This window comes from Lutzomyia longipalpis, chromosome 4 (assembly GCF_024334085.1).
Source record: "Lutzomyia longipalpis isolate SR_M1_2022 chromosome 4, ASM2433408v1".
Lineage (NCBI taxonomy): Eukaryota > Metazoa > Arthropoda > Insecta > Diptera > Psychodidae > Lutzomyia > Lutzomyia longipalpis.
This window is the reverse complement of record NC_074710.1, coordinates 635,954-655,507: the sequence shown is the minus strand read 5'-3', so window position 1 is coordinate 655,507 and position 19,554 is coordinate 635,954. Positions and strand designations below refer to the sequence as shown.

The 19,554-nt window shown below is 35.8% G+C and overlaps 4 protein-coding genes across 8 annotated transcripts; 1 reads left to right on the top strand and 3 right to left on the bottom strand.

Moving 5' to 3' along the window:
* Nucleotides 1–1,284: 1,284 nt before the first annotated feature.
* LOC129796700 (transcription factor GAGA) lies at nucleotides 1,285–11,396 on the bottom strand. 2 transcript variants are annotated; one of them, XM_055838825.1, is made up of 7 exons: nucleotides 10,778–11,396; nucleotides 9,739–10,005; nucleotides 9,485–9,656; nucleotides 6,421–6,516; nucleotides 6,185–6,322; nucleotides 4,958–5,193; nucleotides 1,285–4,226 (listed from the first exon to the last, which is right to left on the bottom strand). In XM_055838825.1, the coding sequence occupies exons 1-7, from the start codon at nucleotides 10,967–10,969 to the stop codon at nucleotides 4,221–4,223; spliced, it is 1,107 nt and encodes a 368-aa protein (XP_055694800.1). In that variant the 5' UTR covers nucleotides 10,970–11,396; the 3' UTR covers nucleotides 1,285–4,220. The 2 variants fall into 2 exon arrangements, with proteins under 2 accessions (XP_055694800.1, XP_055694798.1); XM_055838823.1 differs by having other exon boundaries at nucleotides 1,285–3,424; nucleotides 10,778–11,388.
* Nucleotides 11,397–11,504: 108 nt separating this feature from the next.
* Nucleotides 11,505–13,095, bottom strand: LOC129796702 (ubiquitin-like-conjugating enzyme ATG3). The gene is made up of 4 exons (XM_055838828.1): nucleotides 12,807–13,095; nucleotides 12,105–12,716; nucleotides 11,915–12,042; nucleotides 11,505–11,811 (listed from the first exon to the last, which is right to left on the bottom strand). The coding sequence occupies exons 1-4, from the start codon at nucleotides 12,876–12,878 to the stop codon at nucleotides 11,655–11,657; spliced, it is 969 nt and encodes a 322-aa protein (XP_055694803.1). The 5' UTR covers nucleotides 12,879–13,095; the 3' UTR covers nucleotides 11,505–11,654.
* Nucleotides 13,096–13,101: 6 nt separating this feature from the next.
* Nucleotides 13,102–19,033, top strand: LOC129796703 (putative lipoyltransferase 2, mitochondrial). 3 transcript variants are annotated; one of them, XM_055838831.1, is made up of 2 exons: nucleotides 13,102–13,849; nucleotides 19,017–19,033. In XM_055838831.1, the coding sequence occupies exon 1, from the start codon at nucleotides 13,102–13,104 to the stop codon at nucleotides 13,843–13,845; it is 744 nt and encodes a 247-aa protein (XP_055694806.1). In that variant the 3' UTR covers nucleotides 13,846–13,849; nucleotides 19,017–19,033. The 3 variants fall into 3 exon arrangements, with proteins under 3 accessions (XP_055694806.1, XP_055694805.1, XP_055694804.1); XM_055838830.1 differs by lacking the exon at nucleotides 19,017–19,033 and adding an exon at nucleotides 14,245–14,509; XM_055838829.1 differs by lacking the exon at nucleotides 19,017–19,033 and adding an exon at nucleotides 13,916–14,509.
* On the bottom strand, nucleotides 13,863–19,217 carry LOC129796701 (uncharacterized). Of its 2 annotated transcripts, XM_055838827.1 has the most exons (7): nucleotides 18,911–19,194; nucleotides 18,562–18,830; nucleotides 16,696–16,754; nucleotides 16,382–16,618; nucleotides 15,298–15,966; nucleotides 14,536–15,213; nucleotides 13,863–14,475 (listed from the first exon to the last, which is right to left on the bottom strand). In XM_055838827.1, exons 1-7 carry the CDS (start codon nucleotides 19,129–19,131, stop codon nucleotides 13,924–13,926), a joined length of 2,685 nt encoding a protein of 894 aa, XP_055694802.1. In that variant the 5' UTR covers nucleotides 19,132–19,194; the 3' UTR covers nucleotides 13,863–13,923. The 2 variants fall into 2 exon arrangements, with proteins under 2 accessions (XP_055694802.1, XP_055694801.1); XM_055838826.1 differs by having other exon boundaries at nucleotides 14,536–15,966; nucleotides 18,911–19,217.
* Between the last annotated feature and the right edge of the window lie 337 nt (nucleotides 19,218–19,554).

The following is a 19,554-nucleotide window of genomic DNA, read 5'->3' as shown; positions in this document are numbered from 1 at the left end:
TTTAATGTAATATTTATTCTATGGACGCTCCTAAAAAACATTTCTTACTCAGAACGTCTTCTTTGGCCTAACTTACGTAAATTTAACGCATTTCTATCTTTGGAAAAACAATAAAATTAAGTGAAATTTGAGAAAAGAAAATGTTTCACATTTTGGTTCTACGTATGTCCCAACGGACGCGAAAGGGTTAAAGTAAGTACCTACCTCAACTTCCCAATTGGGTTTAGCAAAATCCAGTGTTGTTGCCAGGGGATTAGAAGCTATATAGAGATCCCGAGGCAATAAAAAAAAATCTCCCAAAATGACCACATTTTTGTATCTTTCAGTGTGATCATCCCACAGTTGAAGTGCGACCGGGCGAGCCAATCGCATCGCCACAAAATGATTGACCCCCCAAATTAAAAGCATGACACCGTGGCGGGTAATAAAATGCGATCAAACATAGATGTTTTCCCACTCTTCACATCAGGCTTTAAGTGTCTCTGGGGGTTTGTGATTAGAAACAAGCAATTTTTTACTCATAAAAAGACCAAACGTTTTTTGGCCTACAGAGTCTCATTTTTTCTGATTGTATTTTCCTGATAAAAAAAGAAGTTTGTTATCGTGCGTGAATCGACTGCTGAAAAACATTTTAATGTTGAGTGTTTGCCAATAAATCATGCGATATTTCCAGATATTTCATATGAGGGAATTGAAATCTCTCTCTCTTTCTCTTCAAATCCTCCGCTCACTGTATTATTGGCTATTGTTGTGTTTTCCCCCCATCCAGGGGCCTGGTTCAATTTATTTTCTTTTCATTGGGAAAAGGAGAAACTTAATTTGAATAAGATCTAATTCAATCACTTGAGTCAAAAAAATGTTGTAAATTCTTTTGATTTTATCCTTTAAAACATTTCAAAACATTCTCGTTAATGTTTCTCCGATGAATTTGTCGCTACAAAATGTTTCATGAAATGACAATAACGAATGTTTCGAAACATTTAAAGGGACAAAATAAAAGGGGAAAGAGGTAACTCTTATTTTTCAGCGAGGCAGGAAATTTTCTATCAGAATGAATTGAACTAAATAGCCCCGGTCTCCCCTAATATTTGTCGAATAATTTCTTTTGAAAATTTCTTATTCTTTTTTAGATTATTCTGTAAAAGATAATGTGGATTAAAATTGTCTCTACGAATGAGGAAATTTTTCATTATACCGATGAATAAACTCCTTTATTCTTGGAGATTCCTAAGAGAAAATCCTTAAATTTTAATTTTTATCTCATCGTGAAAAATTGTCTTTAAATATTATTCACAATTTTTTATTCATTTACTTTTATACACTCATTTCTTTTACCAATTAAATTACTTTTTTGTCCTTAAATTTTACAATTTATCTGCATTTGATTTTAAATTTATCTTTTCTTTCTCGATACTTATTGAACTTATGCCTAAATTAATATATTATAGAGAAAATTTATTCCTTTGAATCTATATTTTCTCTATTCTAGAAATCTAATTCAGTTTATTTTTTTTTTCAAAGGTTATTTTCTCATTTTTTTTACTTTTCCTTATGTTTATGTACTATTTATCATCTCTGTTATTTTTATGCAAAATATTTGATAATTAGATGATAAAAATACATATTTTTTTATATTTTTTCATTTAGATATTTTTACTACACACCGCCTAGAGCAAAAAACGTTGATTTCTTTCTCTCAAAAAATTCCTTTTTTGTAAACTTTTTTTGTAGGTACTCAGAGAGCTTCCTTGTTTCCTTAAAATTCTTTTATTTAAATATATTTCTTTCCTTCCTTACATTACTAAACACACACGCACATTCGAAATAATTTTTGTGGTCCATAAAAAGATCTCTAGAGATTATATTATTCTTGTTTTAATTCAAATTTCTTTTTTTTTTCGTTTTATTTCATTTCTTTTTTTTTACTTTATATTGAGAAGAGACTTAAATTTCATTTTAAATTAGGAATTTCTACACGACCACGTTATTTGTTTTTTCTTTAATATTAAACACTCTTTTTAGCCATTAATTTATTATTTTGTGTATTAATATAATATTTTATGGGACACTGAAAAAATTAAGTGTTGTGAATTTTTTTATACAATTTGTTGCTTCAATTCATTCTTTTTATTATTTATTTTTCTCTTCCGAATAACTATTTCTTTTGAAAAAAAAATTAAATTGGTGCAAAATTCTGTTCTATTTTATAAATATAATTTTTGTATTAATTCCATACAAAATTCATTTGCACACTTTATTAAGGTAAAAGAAAATCAACATTTGACAAGAAAAAAAATCAAATTATTGCACGAATTATTTTTTTTTTTATTTTTCTTCAAGAAAAAATATAATTAATCTACCAAAAAAAATCATCATTGTGTCAATAATTTAGCCAAAAAATAATATTTCTAATTTATTTCATCTTTGGGATTTTTTTCAAAATTCAATTTCAATTTATTTTTTCAAGTTTAAACGGAAATATTTCTAATTTTTCAAAAATGTTACTCTTGTACGTAATTGAAAAAAGAAAATTTATAGAATTACCAATATAAAAAAATATATTGATACCTATATGAAGTTCTCAACACTTGTAGGCTTTTCTGCAATTTTTTGCCTTTTATTTTCTTTTTTTTTCATTGTTTTTTTTTTATATTTTCAAATCTTTATTTATTATTTTATATTATATAATATCTAAGCATATTTAAATATATTATAAGTTAGAAAATAAATGGCGAAAGTAAACACAGTCTATCTTACTACTTTACTAAAAATTAAACAAAATTAATTGAAATTAAAAAAAAAACTATCAAAAGCAAAATTTGTTATAAAACTATTTTAAAAGGTTCGTCCGTTTTCTTTTTTTTCTCCTCTTGATCCTTAACAAATATATAATGAGAAAGGATATTGTGGTACGTTCAGGAAACTCCTGCTGACTTGTTTTCTTTTAATGGAATTACGCGACAATTAAAAAAAATAAAAAATAATTTTTATACATTACTGAAAAATAATATTTTTCCTTTTCCTTAAGGAAGGGTCGAAACCTCTCTGAACGCACAATTATTCTTTGTTTGGAAGTACATCTGTGAGTTACTTTCCCCACTTTTCATTTTTTTTTTTAATTTATTCATTTGTTTCTCTATTTTTTTTCTTTTTTTTATAGATTTTAGAATTCCAGATGAAATTATTTCTTTAGAAACGAAAAATTCAATATTCTACTATACAAAGAAAAATCCTTTGAGGTTTTCCTTTAAAAATAATTCAATTTATAACTTATTTTTCATGAAAAAAATTTTTTCTTTTATTTATCTACTTTCTAATCCTGCTGCGTGGCTTCTTGAATAGCATAAATTGCATTTATCCTAAACAATTCCGTGTGAGTTTCTTCGGGACTTTCTTCCAGTTGCTGCTCACCACTGTTTGACGCCTATTTTGTGTTATAAATATATAATATTTTTGTTGTTGATTTATATAGAAAATTCATGTTACTTTTTTCTTTTTTGTTGTTGTCTTTACATTTATTTATTTTTTATTAATTCATTTTTATCTTGTCACCGTGTTCTCTCTAACCGTGGCAGGGAAAGTAAACACAGAGAAAAAGTTGATAGAAGATGAGAGATTGAAAAGAATTTCTTTTTTTTTCTTTCAATAAATGATTGTTTCTTTTCCAAAATAAATATATATATATATCAGGTTATAATTTAAAAGAAAATTTCCTAATAGAATTGAGCGAGTAGTGATTAAAAAAATAAATTATTGACACGCACTAAAATAGTTATTTATGTTGTTAATTATCCCAAAGACTTTTCTTCTTCTTTTTCATAATTCTTATTTTTTTCATCTTTTTTTTTCCTTTTCTCTTCCACAAATCTATTTCCTGTTCTACACAATAATAATAATAATAATGAAAATTCAATCTTATTTCCGCAAAAATAACCGGAAGTTGTCCACCATCTCCTCTGTAACATTTTTCCCTTTTTTTCTTTTTCATTTAAACCTTTCGCTCTCTTCTTGTCTCTCTCTGTGTGATTTCAATTAGAATTAATCCAAAAAAAGAAGAAAGAAAGAATAGAAAAAATTATATGAAAAATCCGTAAAAATCTTTCATTTCTTACTATAAATCCCACACTAATCAATTCCTAAAGAAATCCCGCACTTGGTGTTGATAAATCTTTCTTTTTTTTTATACATTTCCCCCGCAACAATTCACTACACAAACCACTTTATAACTGCAAAAAAGAAATAAAAAAAGAAAAGAAAAGAACACGTGTTAGTGTTGTGTGTAATAAAAAGGGAGAATTCGATATAATAAAAAATATACAAAATCAAAGAGAAAAAATGTTGTTGATTTTTTTTAAATGTAAATAAATGCATTGCTATGGCTAAAAAATTATTTTATCTTTTAATGATATATGAATAAATATAAATATATAATAGATTTTGATTGATATCATATTGCAAAGTCTCAAGTAAAAGGAGTTTACCCGTTTCTGTATATATATATTTTTTCATCATTGTAATTTTTTTCTTTTCCTTTAATTGTCAAAGAATATTCTTTGTTGGAAGAAAAGAAAGAAATTATGTAAAATTTTTCTTTGCAATGTGATAGCATGAATGAAAAAAAAATGATACTGAAATAAAATATTATTAAATAAAAGAATTAGCTGTGTTTACTTTCACTGATATCTCTTTGTGAGATTATTCTTTTTTTTGGCATTTAGAAAATCTCTTCTATTCTCTCACATTTTGTATTCTTGAAGATGACTGGTGCGGAAGCAAAATGAGATTTTTTTCAACATGACAGAAGATAATGGATAATGGGTTCATCCATGTCTTCCGTCAAGAGGTTAATGTGCAATAATGATTAATTATTTTTTTAATTTTTAATATTAAAAAGTAGTTATGGCAATGAAAAATTGTGAGATGTGTGTGGAATTTAAGTAATCCTCTTGAGAATTACCTGATTTAGATTCCCAATCGTCAATTGATGCCCCTGTAGTGCTTGAACATGGGTAACTGACAACGAATTACTACCATCTGTGCCTTCTGCTTGACTCACAACCTGCTGCTGTCCACTTTCAACAAGTTGATGCTGCTGCTGTTGCTGCTGATGCGTTGTACCAGGTGGTGCCATTACAACAGTTACCGTTCCCGTTGATGTTGATGCCGATTCCGATGATACGCTGTTCGTTTTTCCTTTAATAATTATTAATTAAAAAAAAAGAAAATTAATAAATGCCCAATCAGTCAGCAAAGGATAACAATGGGCGAACTTCACTAGTAAAATGAGCTTCGAATTTTAAGTTGATTTTTAAGTATATCTCAAAATTTTAAGTAAAACCGGCCTAAAAATTAAAGTCGGTCTTAAAACTGAGGCCAATTTTCAGGTCAGTTTTAAAATTTTAAATTGTTTTTTGAAGACAATTTTAAAATTTCAAGTCAGTATCATAGTCGGGCTTAAAAATTAAGGTCATTCTGAAAATTCTTAGTCGGTTTTTAAGTCAGTATAAAAATTTAAAGTCAGTTTTTTTTAAGTCGGTTTCAAAATTTTAAGTTGTGTTTTAAAGACAGTCCTAAAATTTTAGAGTCGGTTTTTAAGTCGATTTTTCAGTCAGTATAAAAATTTGAAGTCAGTTTTTTTTTAAGTCGGGATTATAATCTTGAATCATTTTTTTTAAGGTCAAGCTTAGGAATTTAAGTCAATTCCTAAAGTTGGACTTAAAACTTATATTTTTCAATTAATAAATTCATTAGTCAGACAGACTAAAGTACAGACAGACTTAAAAATGTCTTAAATTTTCCTAAAACTTGTAAAGACTCTTTAAAGAAAACTTGAGATTCCCTTTTAAAAAATATATAAGATTCTTAAATTTTCTTAAGGGAAACTTAAGGTTTCTTCAGTCAGACTGACAGATGATTTCATTTTTAGATGATTTTTTTTCTGATCGCCTTCGGGCATCGAAATTCGTAAAAATCATTAAAAAAAAATATACAATTAACTCGAATTATTTAAGAAATCTTAAGGTTTCTTTAAGAAAAATTAAAAATCCTTAATTTTTCCAAAGAATTCTTAAAAGTTTTTTAAGGAACCTTAAGAAAACTTTAAAAAAAACTTCAGAAAACTTATGTCTTTATTAAGGAATCTTAAATCTGTGTGAGTAGTAAATTTCCCCAGAAAATGTGGTACCTTTCTTATCCTTTTTCGCTCCAGGTCGTGAAAAATGCCGTAATTCCAGGTGACGCCGTAGATTCCGAGATTGCCGTATGATTGCACCACAAATTGGACATGAGGCTGGTTGTTCAGATTGAGATCGAGATTTTGGTTCTAAAACAACAACAAAAAAAATGAAGAAATTAAGAAGAAATGTTAAAAAGAAAAGAAAATTTAAGAAAAATGCATTTTCATTAAAAAAACAAACTTACTGACAACATCTGGTTTCTGTTGATCCGGCTTTACAGTTGTTACCCCATTCTCAGTTGATTCTGCCTCCTGTTTTATCTCCGTACGTGGTACTTTTGCTGCAAAGAAAACACACAGAAAAATGTCAATTAGTCGCCCCCATTTCTACATTCAACACAATAAGAGGTTTCAGTGTTCTGTTTTTTTTTCATTCGTATTTTGTGCCGGACGAGACGCAATTCTTTGCATTTCTCTTTTGCACGATATTTCACCTGCAAAAAAAAGAAGAGAGAAGAGGCAAAAGTACATCCCCATATTATATACTAACCAAAGTAATACGCCATGGAGAATCTCTTAAAAAAAATTGCAAGCAAAACAGTCTTTTTTCTCTTCTTCTTCTCTCTCTCTTCTCTTCACTACTAAATGCTGCTGCTGCTGCTGGTTGATGATGTTGGTTGGTGTATGATGCCACCAACAAAATAATAATAATAATAATAAAAAGAAACTTCAAGCCCCGGTTTTGTTGTGCACAAACTTTCGGTGGTGAGGGATGAATGAACTCTCTACTTCTCCACAAGATATTTAGTGGCAAAAGTCAAAAATAAAATTCAGCACAAGACAAACTTTCTGCCTGAATCAAAATTAATTAATAATGAAAATAAATCCAGCAAATAAAGACTATTCTAGCTGCTTAACTAGGGTGTTGTTGTGCTCTCCTCTGCAACATATGTATCACGCGTAGTGTCTATGTGTCTTATTGGAATCCAATTAGAAGTAAATAAAAATCACACACAAAATACCCAAAATTCTCTTCTTTTCTCTTTATCTAACAACCATCACACTTTTGCACCTTTTGACCCCAACACACAATTTTTAAGAATTTTTCTTTAAAAAAAACTATTTGTGCGAATTTTTTATTCAATTCACTTTTAACTTTTCCTCCTTCTCCTTCTCCCGTCCCTCTCTCTCTTTCTCTTTTAGTGCAATTTCACCGCTCTTGTGTTGTCCGAGAAATTTTTGCACTTTCGGCATGAGACAACGTCGTCAGACTGGGGCGCGAGTGTGCAAAATGTGTCGCGCTATCTCTTGCCGATGAAGAGCACGGTGCTAAAAAAAAATGTTCACACTCGCAAAAAAAAATTGCGAATGCGGAGAGCACGAGAGAAACGCACGGAAAAGCAAAATAAAACCTCGCCATGTTCTTTCTCCACCACCATTTTTTTCCTTCTTCATGTTTTATTTGCGGCGTTCACACACAGAGAGAGAAATAATGTTGTGTGTACTACGTACGATATAAGAGTGGAAAAGAAAGAGAGAGAGAGAGAGAGAGAAAATGCGCAATGGCAGGAGGAAGAATTTGCTGTATTATTTTTGCAATTTTTTTTGAATTTAATAAATCATATACGGAGAATTTATTAGAAAATAAGAATTTAGTACGAGTCTTATTGACCAGCCGGGTAAACTTTTTCTATACATACTGTAATTTATTAAATTTATTACATTTAGTAATAAATGTAATAAATTTAGTTTAAAACTTTTCAAATATTTGTTCGTGTAGTGAGATGGCTTAAGAACATCTTAGCAAGAATAATTCGAACGATTCGAACCAGAAACGAAGTCATAGTAGCCCTTATTTTTTTCCATAAGCAGAGTGCAGAGAACTGACTAGCCGGGTAGACTTTTACTATACTGTAATTTATTGAATTTATTACATTTCGCGTAAAAAATGGTTTATAAGAACTTTTCAAATATTGTTTGTAGGAAGAAGTCTTAAGAACATATTAGCAAATATGGTTAAAATAAAAAATGAGGTAACATTAGCCCTATTTTTTTTCTTTAAGCAGAGAACAAACCAGCCGGGTTAACTTGTTCTACTGTAATTTATTCAAATTGAGAAATTTGGAATTTTTTTGTTGTTGAAATTCTCCTTCCGGTGAGCGTCGATTTGTGAATGAGCAATTAAAACATTCGAATTGCCAGAGCTTTCGACACTCTGCGTGTCATCCTCAGTGGTCAAAAACTATTGAATTAATGCTGTGTGAATCATGTCATAAGTGAGAAATGTGAGGGCATTTCTCAATCTAAATAACACGTCGGCCTACCACAATAGTAATTTATTCAATTTATTATATTTCGCGTAAAAAAATCTAGTTCACGATAGCTTTTTAAATACTTTACCTTAAAAATGATAAGGTACCTGAGTGGAGTAAATAAATAAATAAAAAAATATATTTTTTAAAGTAATAGTCGTATACAATCCTTTAGTGATAAGAAGTCTAAAGAAAAAATTAGCAATGATGGTTCGAGGTCATAGTTGCCTTGAAAATTCTTTTATTCAAGCAGAGAACAGACCAGCCGGGTAAATTTTTCTACTGTAATTTATTACATGTTGCGTAAAAAAAATAATTTATGAGAACTATTAAATTTTTTTAACATAGCATTAAATTAGGAAAAGAACCTCATTCGTCATCCTGTAGGCTCAGTCAGTGTCTTAACTTTTCTAACCTTCGTCTATAATTTGTTTTTTTTTACACTTGATGTTTTTTTTAATCATAAAATTGAAGTTATTCCTCAATAGGGTGCAGGTCTTCTCCAAAATAAAATCTCTGCGCAAAAAATCAAATTTATAGTATGTAGTAGGCGTAGAAAACCTCTTCTTCTTTTTAATTTGATCCGGGCCGGACATAAAGGCGTAGAAAACAATTGAAATGGGAGAAATTTCATGAACATTACTGCTCCTTCCAATCTTTAACTAGAAGATTCAATCTCAAATTAAAGACTGAGTATTTAATTAATTTCTTTGCTGATTTAAGCATTAATAAAACCCATAAAATCATCCTTAAAACCAAGAATGTTCCAGTTAATGATTTTTTTGTACTCTTCGGCAACGTTTCGGTAAATTTTATATCATCTTCAGTTCAGGCTTCGAAAAATATGAAAATCGAAATGTCGCCGGTGAACACAAAACATTGGCTTGTTCTTTTTTATTACACTCTGACTCTTTTCCACAAAAAAAAATCAAATATTCTACAGGTAATAAAATATAAAACAGAGAAAACGCAAAAAAAGAAATAAATATAATCTCACCATTTGCAGTGGATGGCTTCCGGGCACGTGGCTTTCGTTTCCTTGTGGGCAAAAGATGGCTAATGACATCCTTGGTAACATCTTCGGGAATTTGATCGGGGGTAATTTCTTCAACAATTTGCGCTTGTACAGTTTCGGCGGGTGATTGAATTGTCGTAATTAGCTGCTCAGACTACGCGAGGATGTGGGAGGAATGAGTATTGAATGCCATCAAAGGGTTAACTTTTTTTTCTTTAGGAAAACTTTGTACTCACACAGGCATTATTGCCAACATCGATGACGGTCTTAATGTGCTGCGGCACAATTGTTGGATGAAGCTGAATCTGATACTGATCATCTTTGTGGCTCACTGTCTGCGGTGCCAGTCCCTGAATGTTGAGACAGTGAGCAGCCTGCAGGAGCGACGGGAGCTGCGAGTGATCCACACTAACCTCACCGCGGTAGACAAATTCAAGAAGTGCCTCGAGATCATTGGCATTCACACCAGCCAGCATAACCACCGGATGTTTGCACGGTGTATTCTTATGTTGCGTCCATGTCCACGAGAGGCAAGACCGCGTGGAAGAGAGAAAAGTCAGATTATTTTGTATTTAATACGGACGGGCGGGAGCGGCCGGAGGAGGTAAAGAGCCCGCCTTTTGTGAATCTCTCGAGAGACTCACTGCCTTTCTGGCACGCGAAGAGCCTCTCGTCACGGAGATTTTCTCTTTTGTAGAAAACTAAAATCATGTGTGCTATGTATGTGGTGGAATGGGAGAGAGAATTATTCTCCTCAATAGAAGAGGGAGGCTCTTTTGGCGGAGCATTTGATCAGCTGGAAAAGAGATTAGACGGACCAAATGTGCTGTGAGGGCAGCAAAGGAGGCCATGAAAAGCTTTTTCTTTCACAAACAATTGGTATGAAGAAGAATTAATTTTCCTTCATTTGAGTTTCCTAAACTTCTTGTAAAGTCTATTTTATTACATTTGCGAAGAGCCTGTAAAAATCAATACTTGTTTTGCAATGTCTTTTCGCTTTTCCAGTAGGAAAATTACTATATAAAAATTCTTCAGATGAATGAGAGAAAATTCTTAAAAGGATTTTCATGAGAATAAAAGAAGAATAAAAACAAGTAGGCTCTGACTATTGCAGAAGGCTTGTTTTTAATGCAAATTCGTGAGGGTGAGTTTACTTTTTCCTTGCACACACGCAGTGGCGCCATTTTTTTCTCATATGCGCGCCCCATTTTAGGGAAGTCGCACCCTCAATGCGTACCACACATCAATGGGGGGGGGGGGGAATAGGTGTCTCACCTTTAGCAAATCCAGAAGGTATGGGCTTGCAGCACATAGGACAATCTTGTGGGCAGGAAAACTCCGTCCACCTGCTGCTAGGGTACAATCCACAAGATCCCCATGGCATCGGAGCAACTGAACGGCAGACACAAGCGACGTACCGTAGTCGCCCCATGTTAAGCTATAGAGAGAGTTCAGCGGGAGCGACATCTTCCCTGCTCTTGAGCTGCTCTGCCTCTTGTTGGATTTATTTTCTTCTTTTTTTTGCAAATGTATATAGAAATGCGGGGGGCAGAAAAAGAGAACTCCGCTCTTTTTCTCTCACACACAACAACCAAATCTAAGGAGACACAGCGCGATTTCTTCTCTTGAGTACACACAGCACACTTTGGTGCTCCTCCACAATTTGTTCCACTTTAAACTAAACTGCCACAAGTACCGACAATTTCCCCACAATCCGGGGGCACTGTGGAAAAGCACGGGGGCACCCTGGGAAAGACAAAATGTACGCAAAAGTTGCAAAACCACCAAAAATTCACTGCAGAAATTTTTTCTCTTTGCTGCGTTTGTCAAAACTTGCCCTCTCCCATTTGACAAGCACCTCGCACGTGGCGCCCTCAGCTCTCCGTGCAAATGCGTACGACGGTGATTTTCGTAAGTTTCGCCAAACACCCAAAATGGGAGAGAGAGACGTTCCTCTCTCGCGCCACTTTCTCACTTGCTCCCCCATGCTCATTTGCTCTTCTTTCTTTTTTTTTCTTTTATGTAAAATTCAATTTTCTGCAGTCACAATTTTTTTTTTATTCATAATTTGCATGCAAAAAATCTGCCATAAAAAGCTGAGAATTCAGAATGTGAGCTGAAGATTAGAGCTGCTGCTGTTGTTTTATCCTTTTTAGTTCTTCATGCTGAAATTTTGCGTAAAATCGTACTCAATGGTGGGAATGACGGTCTGTACGAATTTCAGGAAGATTATCAAGTACATGTGGACCCCAAGCTCTCCGCCACCATCCTCCACAGTTTGAATAATTTTCTTCATTATATCAGCATGTCTGGGGAAGAAAATAAATTGTAAGAATAGAGCATTTTGAGTGATAAACTCTGCGCGACTTTTAAAACAAAATAAATCAATAATGATTGGGGAGGGGGACCTACTTGCAGGGATGTACTGAGGCCATATTTGGCCCTGGGATATGAGGATGTGTCTCCATTGTGACCGTCTTCTTGGCATGATCCTGACTCACATCCTCATACATTTGCTCCATAGTCAGAGGTTTTCGATTCTGTTATAAAAATTATTTGTTTAATAAAAAAAAAAATAAAGAAAAGATCTTTTGTGGCTCACCTCATCGTACCCTACGACCCAAAGTCTCGGTGTCTGATAGTACTTATCGTAGGTAATGTGAAGATCATAGGTACGCGTATGGACTACAGAATCTCCTTCTGCCTCCGTGGATGTGGATGGTTTTGGTGGATCGGGTTTACGAATTCTCGTTGCTGTAGCCGGATCTACTTGCTCGAGCATTCCACTTTCCTCAAACATCTCCATATCAGCTGCTTCCTCATCATCATCCTCCTCCTCCTCCTCATTGTTTTGACTCTCCTCATCAGCATCCTCCATTGCATCCACTTTACTCGATTCCAGCGTCATCTCGGACACTTTTTCATCCAAACCCGATGCATTCGTCTCATCGTAGTGATGTGTCTCAACCCATCCACCCTCCTGGTCGTCCTCCTCGACAATTGTCTCCTCACCCACGTACTCAATTTGCTTGCAGCGCCTGTAGCAGGGAACATTTCGTGTAATGAGGAATTGCTTATCTTTCGGGAGGTACGCCTTGATTTTAGTTTCATCCCCCATGGCCCATTGCCACGTAGGGCAATGATGTACCAAATGCTCTCCAGCAGCAATGAATTCTTCCGGAGTCAGTACGCCTGTCTCACGAAATTTTGACTCCTGTTCCAAGAGAATGGGGGAGGGACAAAGAAATCACACAAAATTAAATAAATCTCTTCACCAGACAGGACAGGAAATTCAGGACGTTACCTTAAGGATTGGAGTCAAGTATTCAGCTACACCCAGGGCTGTTCCCTTTACGGAATTAATAACACTCTGCATTCTAAAATTCCACCAAAGTATTCTTGTGGGATCTGAAAAATCTCTCCGCTCTTCAATGACTTTTTAAGCCCCACTTCTTTGACTTGTCAGCTGCAACAGTACTTGGGAAAAATCCCACCAGATGGCGACATTGTCTTTCTGCGCTGCAAAGTGATTTTTTTTGGTGAAGGTGCGTTGAAAAATCCTCGACGAATTTGTGAGCCTGCATCTCTCCTGTATCACAATGTCCCGGATTGTGCAATTCCTGGAAACGGGACGCCTGGACTACCAGAAGGCTCTGCGGCTACAGCAGTACTTTGCACGCAAAGGCACCGATGAGGCGGCCAAGGACTTCCGGAATGTCCTAATTTTGACTGAACACGAACCCGTGTACACCATTGGGATTCGCGATGGGGCCTGTACTCCCCAAGACGTGGCAAGACTCCAGAATCTCGGTGCGGAATTCCACAAAACAAATCGCGGGGGTTTGATTACCTTTCACGGACCCGGGCAGCTTATTGCCTATCCCATTCTCAATTTACGCAACTTCCAACCAAGTGTCCGGTGGTACGTGTGCCAGATGCAGCAAACCATCGTGGAGATGTGCAAGAAGTTCAACATTAATGCCACAACAACCGACGACATGGGAGTGTGGGTGAAGAATAAGAAGATCTGCGCTGTGGGCATCAATGTTAGCCGCTATGTGACCACACACGGGATTGCCCTCAATTGCAACACAGACCTCACGTGGTTCCAGCACATTGTACCCTGTGGACTCGTGGGGAAGGGTGTGACGTCAATGAGTGAGGAATTGAGGAGGAATGTGGAAATTGGAGAGGTCATCCCGCACTTCCTTGACAGCTTTGGCAGCACATTCGAATGTGACTTGCAGAAATTTCCCGATGCTGGGCGTTTTGATCTCTTCAACTACATAAATGACGACGATGCCCAATCAAATGATATGGCCAAGATGAAGCGGAAGCAATAAAAAGGTAACCAAAGCAATTTATCTTTCTCTCTCCCTCTCTCTCTCTCTCTCTCTCTGTCTACCAGTACAGTTTTTTCATCAGTATGAGTGGGAGTAGTAGATGGGGTTGTATTTGATGTATTGCGTCATGTGGGGAATGGGAAGCGCCCCCATTTCGCATTCCATGTAGCTCAGGGCAGAACGCCGACGATTCTCAATCTCCAGCTGATTCACACGCATTGGGTACATTTCACGATGGCTCAGCAGTGTCATGCCCCTTTTGGCCTTAGTCCTCCCAACATCTTCGGGTGTTAGTACCCGTGGCAGTCGCAATGGGTTTATCCTCTTCTCTTTGACTGGCTTAAATAGATTAGGCTTCTTCTTGCGCACCTCATGCACCTCCCGCTGAATCCGTTTCAGTCGTACCACAAAGTGCGCCGATTGCCGCCACCACGTTTGGGCACGTTGATGTGCCTGTGAGCACAACTGCGTAATTTCATCCTTGGAAAAATCCTCCGGATGATGCGCAAGATGCCTCAAGCATCGACAACGAATCGGATCGTAAAGGAGGAATTTCTTCTCAGCCGATGAGCATCGCTGCAGCTGGGAGTGATTGAGGAAGGACAACGTTGGGGTACTGAGGCGATTTATCTGTGATTTGAAAGAGAATTAATAAAAGAAAAATTCTTTCATTTTTTGTGATGTTCATACCAGAACAGAGATATCACTCCTTTTGCGTTTAAGCTTCTTCCCGGCGAGTTTCTCGAGAATCTCCACTTCCTTCTTCTCAACTTTCTTCTGCACCTTGGGGCGGGCTGTTTTGGGTTTTGTATCACCAAAGAGACCCCTCGTTTCGGCCATCTTTATCAGATACTTCGAATCAAAGCGTGTAATCTCTTTGCGCTTCACCAGCGCTAAGTAGCTTCCGTGCTCCTCGAGATTCAGGCATTCATCGCGATTGAGACAAATATCCGGTAGGTCAACAACTTCAAAGATATCCGTCAATGGGATGTCGTAGGTGTTGAGGAATTCCTCCTCAGATGCCGTACAGATGGATTTCTTGGATGACATGCGCGATTTGGCTGTTTCCCTGCCTTCCTCCGTTTCCGAATCCGACGTCACTGCACCCTCACTGTCGGAGGATTTCAGCTTAATCGGCGGAACATCTGTGGAGGAGCGCCTTGTGCGTCGACGAGCAGAGGTTGGGGTTGATGTGGAAATGGCCAGACCCTCTTGTGCAGCCACCAGGGCATCCTGACGTGCAAGATCCCGCATAACTTGATAGTGCTTCTGCTGTGCAGCCCTATTGACATTCTCCACAGCATGATTGAGCATATCCTCATTCTCCGACGACACCACTGAATGTGTCTCATACAGGACAAATTGGATCTGAGGGCGTGACAAGGAGAGCCGAAGTGTTTCCATTTGTTCCATTAAAACCTCCGCCACGCGCTTCTTTCCACTATCACTAACCTCAGACTCCGTGAGAACTTCCAGCATGGTGAGATCCCCGCCACGGCTGCAAATGAGATCAATGGGATCCGTGACACCACTATAGCTATTTGGGGGTGTTGCAAAGATCCCCACAGCACGTTCAAATATTTGCGATTTCAGGGACATATTTGTGAAATTCTCCGCATAGATTTTCACATTATTAACCCCGAGTGTTGCCATAAAGTCCCTGTACTCCTCCACCCGTGGCCCCGCACCGAAGGCCAAGAAATTCCTCACACGTGCATTTGTGAGGAAGAGCGATGCAAGGTAAGCTGTTGATCGTGGTGAGGACACGTGCGTCTGCACAACATCTCCATTTATTGTAAAATAGTCGAGAAGACGCGAAAAATACGCGGGGCCAATGGAGAAAGCTCGATCCTGAAGAATGAACATAAAATCCTTAATAAGGGGTGTTTGTGCGAGGAGACCACGATTTTCCGGGAGGCACTGCATGTAGAAGGGGCACACACGATCCCATTTGAATTGATTTAACGACAATGCTTCGTATTTCCCATCAGCCGTTGTTGGAGTCTCCCCAAAACCCCGTTCACCCAGGTAAGTAACTGCATTGTCCTTCTTGGGGAACTTAAAGGGATTTATCCATCCGGAAACAATTGGATTTGCAGCAGCAATGGCGACTTTTTCGTCCTAAGAAAGATTCAATCTTTCAATAATTTTTTTTAAGTTTTTGAAACAAGGTAGGCCGTTTTAGTTAATAGGTTCAAAAATTAAGCGAAATCGTAGTAGGCCAGAAAAGAAAATGGAGGAAATTATTAAAATTTGAGATGACGCCACGTAATTTAGCAGACAAACATCAGAAAAAGAAAGTTTTTCATTCAAATGTTTTGATTGAAAAATGAAGAATAATTTATTAATAATTCAAAATCATTAGGAGAGGGTTCTAAGGAGAAACAAAGGATTAGCATATAACTCAAGAATAATTTTGGAAACTACAGAAACAAAATGGCTGAAATGTGTGAATTTCAAATAATTTTTTTGGGCTTAAAAATTTATTTCCTTTTCGGATTCAACATTAAAAAAAGGAAAAGCCAGAAAAGCTCACCTGCAAATGAGGTGGAAGCAAATGAGCCAACTTAAGGGCACCATTTTCAATTCTCAGCCTCGAAAGGGCTGCTGCTAGCTTAATCCGATGCTCCCAGAGACGATCGTCAATCCCCGCAAGATCAGCCTCTTTGTAAAGAATATTCTTTTTCTTGGTCTCTTCGGGATCGCGCATAAGGAAGTGCCTCATGTGGAGATCAAACAGGATCAACCACACACGATTTACATCAGGTTTCAGCTACAAAAATTAACAAACTAATAAAATAATCTTCCACAAAACACATTTGGAAGAAATCTTTAATTAGCTTGACTTACATGAGGGTAGATTCCGAAGAATTTTGCATCAATTATTGCTTGATTTAGAACGGTCTTGACTGAGAAATAAAATGAGAAAATGTGGGAAAATAGGGATGAGAAATATATTTTCTCACCGTAAATTATTCAATTTTCCTTCCCACGCGACTTCCTCAATATAATTTCTTTAGCAGCATTGTACCCTCCTCTGGCACTCAACAGCTGTTGATTGCTTCACACAAAACCCATAGGTACTACCCACACACTTTTCCTTTGCGTGCTAAGTGCAATCATTGAAGGAACAAGCATACCCACCCCCAACTGAAGAAGAGTTGAATGGATGGGGGTGAGTATTCTGCACACAAGTTCAATGAGCCAAACAGGAAGTTCTTCTTCCTTGTGGCAGTTTTAGCGCCCACACAGGAAAAGTTAGGAAAAACTTATGGAACTTTCTACTTGTTTTCTTTTTTATTAAATTCGTCTTTTTTTGCATGAATTGTTTAAAGAATAAGGAATTAGGGAAGGACGGGAAAGGCGTGGAATAAAAGTAAATTAAGGGAAGAACAGGGCTAGCAGGGACTTAGTTAGAAATCTATTTTAGGGAATTATTTTTAGAAATGCTAAAAATAGATTTTTTAAAAAGGATTTAAGTGTTGATTTTATTCATCATATTGAGATTAACTATAAGATATTAACGGCTATTGCATTCGAATTAAGCAGATTTTGACAATTTGTACAAATCTAACGTTTGACGTTCGATTATTGATTGATGTTATAATTTTCAACGTTTAGGTTTTTATAGTCTAACAACGCTTTATTGAAGAATTTAACTAGGTACTGTTTAAAGTTGATGTAGTATTTTTTTTTGATCAGAGACAGTCAATTAAAACGCACGTCTTAACGCTTTCAGCGACGTTTCAGTTTATTTAAAACCATCATCGGGCTCTATAACAAAATATGTGTACATCTTAGTACCTAAGAGAGTATACCTATAGGTACTAAGATGTACACATATTTTGTTATAGAACCTGATGATGGTTTTAAATAAACCATCATTAGTCTTGGTAGTCCTAAAAAGGATTCCTTTCGACCTCCAAAAAAGCTTTGATTGCCTCAACTTTTACTTTGTTTAGGCACTTAAATATCCTCCCTCGCTACGCCACTGAAGCCAATTTAAGTATTTATTCTCAATAAAATATTAATTAATCCAAAAATTAAATTAAAAAAAATTCTTCGTTATTTTTTTTCTATCAGCCCCTCGATTCTTTATATTTGCATATCCCCTTGAAATGTTCTCTTTCTTTTCTTCTTTTTCTTAAATATAAAAAAACTCCCTTCCGGAAACCCTTTCGTGATGGAGAATCCTTACTCAGTACGAAGTTGACCCACAAAAAAAGCCCCCACTTTGCATTTTACCAATTTCATATAACCGAAAGAGAAGTAAAACGCGATTTTCACTGCAAAGAGACAAATATTTCCAATCGATTTCACCGTCACACGATACAAACCAATAAAATAATGTCCCGGATTTTCGATGCCCTCGTTGCATACTGAAAGACACTACCACCTCCCAAACACCCCTTTCCACTACTCGATGAATTTCAATTCCACATTTGATGTGGGTGAAAATGGCAAAAAGCAATTGAGGGGGCTTTCTCTTTATTCTTTTCTTTTTTTTTTTAACAAAATTGTGATTGAATAAAATGCAGGTGAATAGTTTTCAATAAATGATTCTTTCGGTTCTTTCTGTATTATTATGAAGTGATTTTTTGGGAGAAAAAAAAGTTTTTTTTCAGTGGATTCGAACCGGAGGAATCTCCAAAAGCACCCAAGTGCTCTACCCACTAACCCAAATTTTTATGATAAAAAAAAAGTTAAAGAACTTACAGCGAAAAACGTCGTAGATTAAGGAATAGACCCTCCGCATTTCATGTTCATTGTGAAAGGTGCATGGCAATGGGGGCTTCCTGAGTAGCATTCCTGCCTTTGCAATATCCTCAAGTGCCCATACACTCAAATCCGTATCTAAGTACTCAATGGGATCATCAAAGAAGCACTTCTTTCGTATAATCACCGAAGGTGTTGCAATTAATTCAAAATCATGCAATGGATCCCACAATTCAATCACCCTCAGTGTATCCAACTTTTCCGGTGGTCTACAAGGATTAACATGAAATACTTCTTTAAAAAAATGTTTTTTTTTTGGTAAAAAAAAAACAATAAAAGAAGTCCTTACTGGCCCCTCTCTTCAGCCTCATTGAGCCTTCTTTGCTGATCGAGCAAACGAAGGTAAACTTTGAGACGAAATTCATAATCACTTGGTAAGTTAATTTCCTTTGCAGCACGACTCCCACTCTTCTGTCGCTCACACTCATCCTGAGCAAGGAGTTCATTGAATATTTTGGGATAGATTGAAAAGATATCTGCACGACTTATGAGGAAGAGATTGTCACCCATCGCAGTTTTTTAAAGGAAATAAAGATTTATATAAAAACAAATTCTTCTCAAAGTCTTCTGCACCACGGAAGTGCTCACAACCTACTGAAGCGCTCCTCTTCAGCTCTATCGTCTCACATTGTGGTGCTGGCGTGCTGCAAAAGGGGTGTCTTTTGGGGAGATTTTAGGGGGTTTATTAATCGTAGAAAAAAATCATGTAAAGCTTCTTTTAATTTCTTGAAGTAATAAAAAAATGTATATTCAATTAAATTGAATATTTAATTAATTAATAATTGAGAATTTTTTTAATTAATTTTTTTTCTACAATAAAAACTGAAGATTTTATACCCTAATACGTATGGCAAATAGCATAGGGGAGAATGACTCAATTCAGACCTCTAATGTTTTGAAAAGGAATGAAAAAAAAATTTTTTTAATTAATTA

Bases quoted from the DNA above. Each gene is read 5' to 3' on its own strand.
- LOC129796701 (XM_055838826.1), bottom strand. From the start codon at position 19,131: ATGGGTGACAATCTCTTCCTCATAAGTCGTGCAGATATCTTTTCAATC. The intron at 16,619-16,695 runs GTAAGTCAAGCT...TAATTTTTGTAG, and splicing joins TCTTCGGAATCTACCCTCAT to CTGAAACCTGATGTAAATCG. The intron at 14,476-14,535 runs GTATGAACATCA...TTCAAATCACAG, and splicing joins GGAGTGATATCTCTGTTCTG to ATAAATCGCCTCAGTACCCC.
- LOC129796703 (XM_055838831.1), top strand. From the start codon at position 13,102: ATGTCCCGGATTGTGCAATTCCTGGAAACGGGACGCCTGGACTACCAG.
- LOC129796700 (XM_055838823.1), bottom strand. From the start codon at position 10,969: ATGTCGCTCCCGCTGAACTCTCTCTATAGCTTAACATGGGGCGACTAC. The intron at 10,006-10,777 runs GTGAGACACCTA...ACGCAACATAAG, and splicing joins ACCTTCTGGATTTGCTAAAG to AATACACCGTGCAAACATCC. The intron at 6,517-9,484 runs GTGAGATTATAT...TTTTCTTTGCAG, and splicing joins GAAGCCATCCACTGCAAATG to CAAAAGTACCACGTACGGAG.
- LOC129796702 (XM_055838828.1), bottom strand. From the start codon at position 12,878: ATGCAGAGTGTTATTAATTCCGTAAAGGGAACAGCCCTGGGTGTAGCT. The intron at 12,717-12,806 runs GTAACGTCCTGA...CTCTTGGAACAG, and splicing joins ACTTGACTCCAATCCTTAAG to GAGTCAAAATTTCGTGAGAC. The intron at 12,043-12,104 runs GTGAGCCACAAA...TTTTTATAACAG, and splicing joins GGGTCGTAGGGTACGATGAG to AATCGAAAACCTCTGACTAT.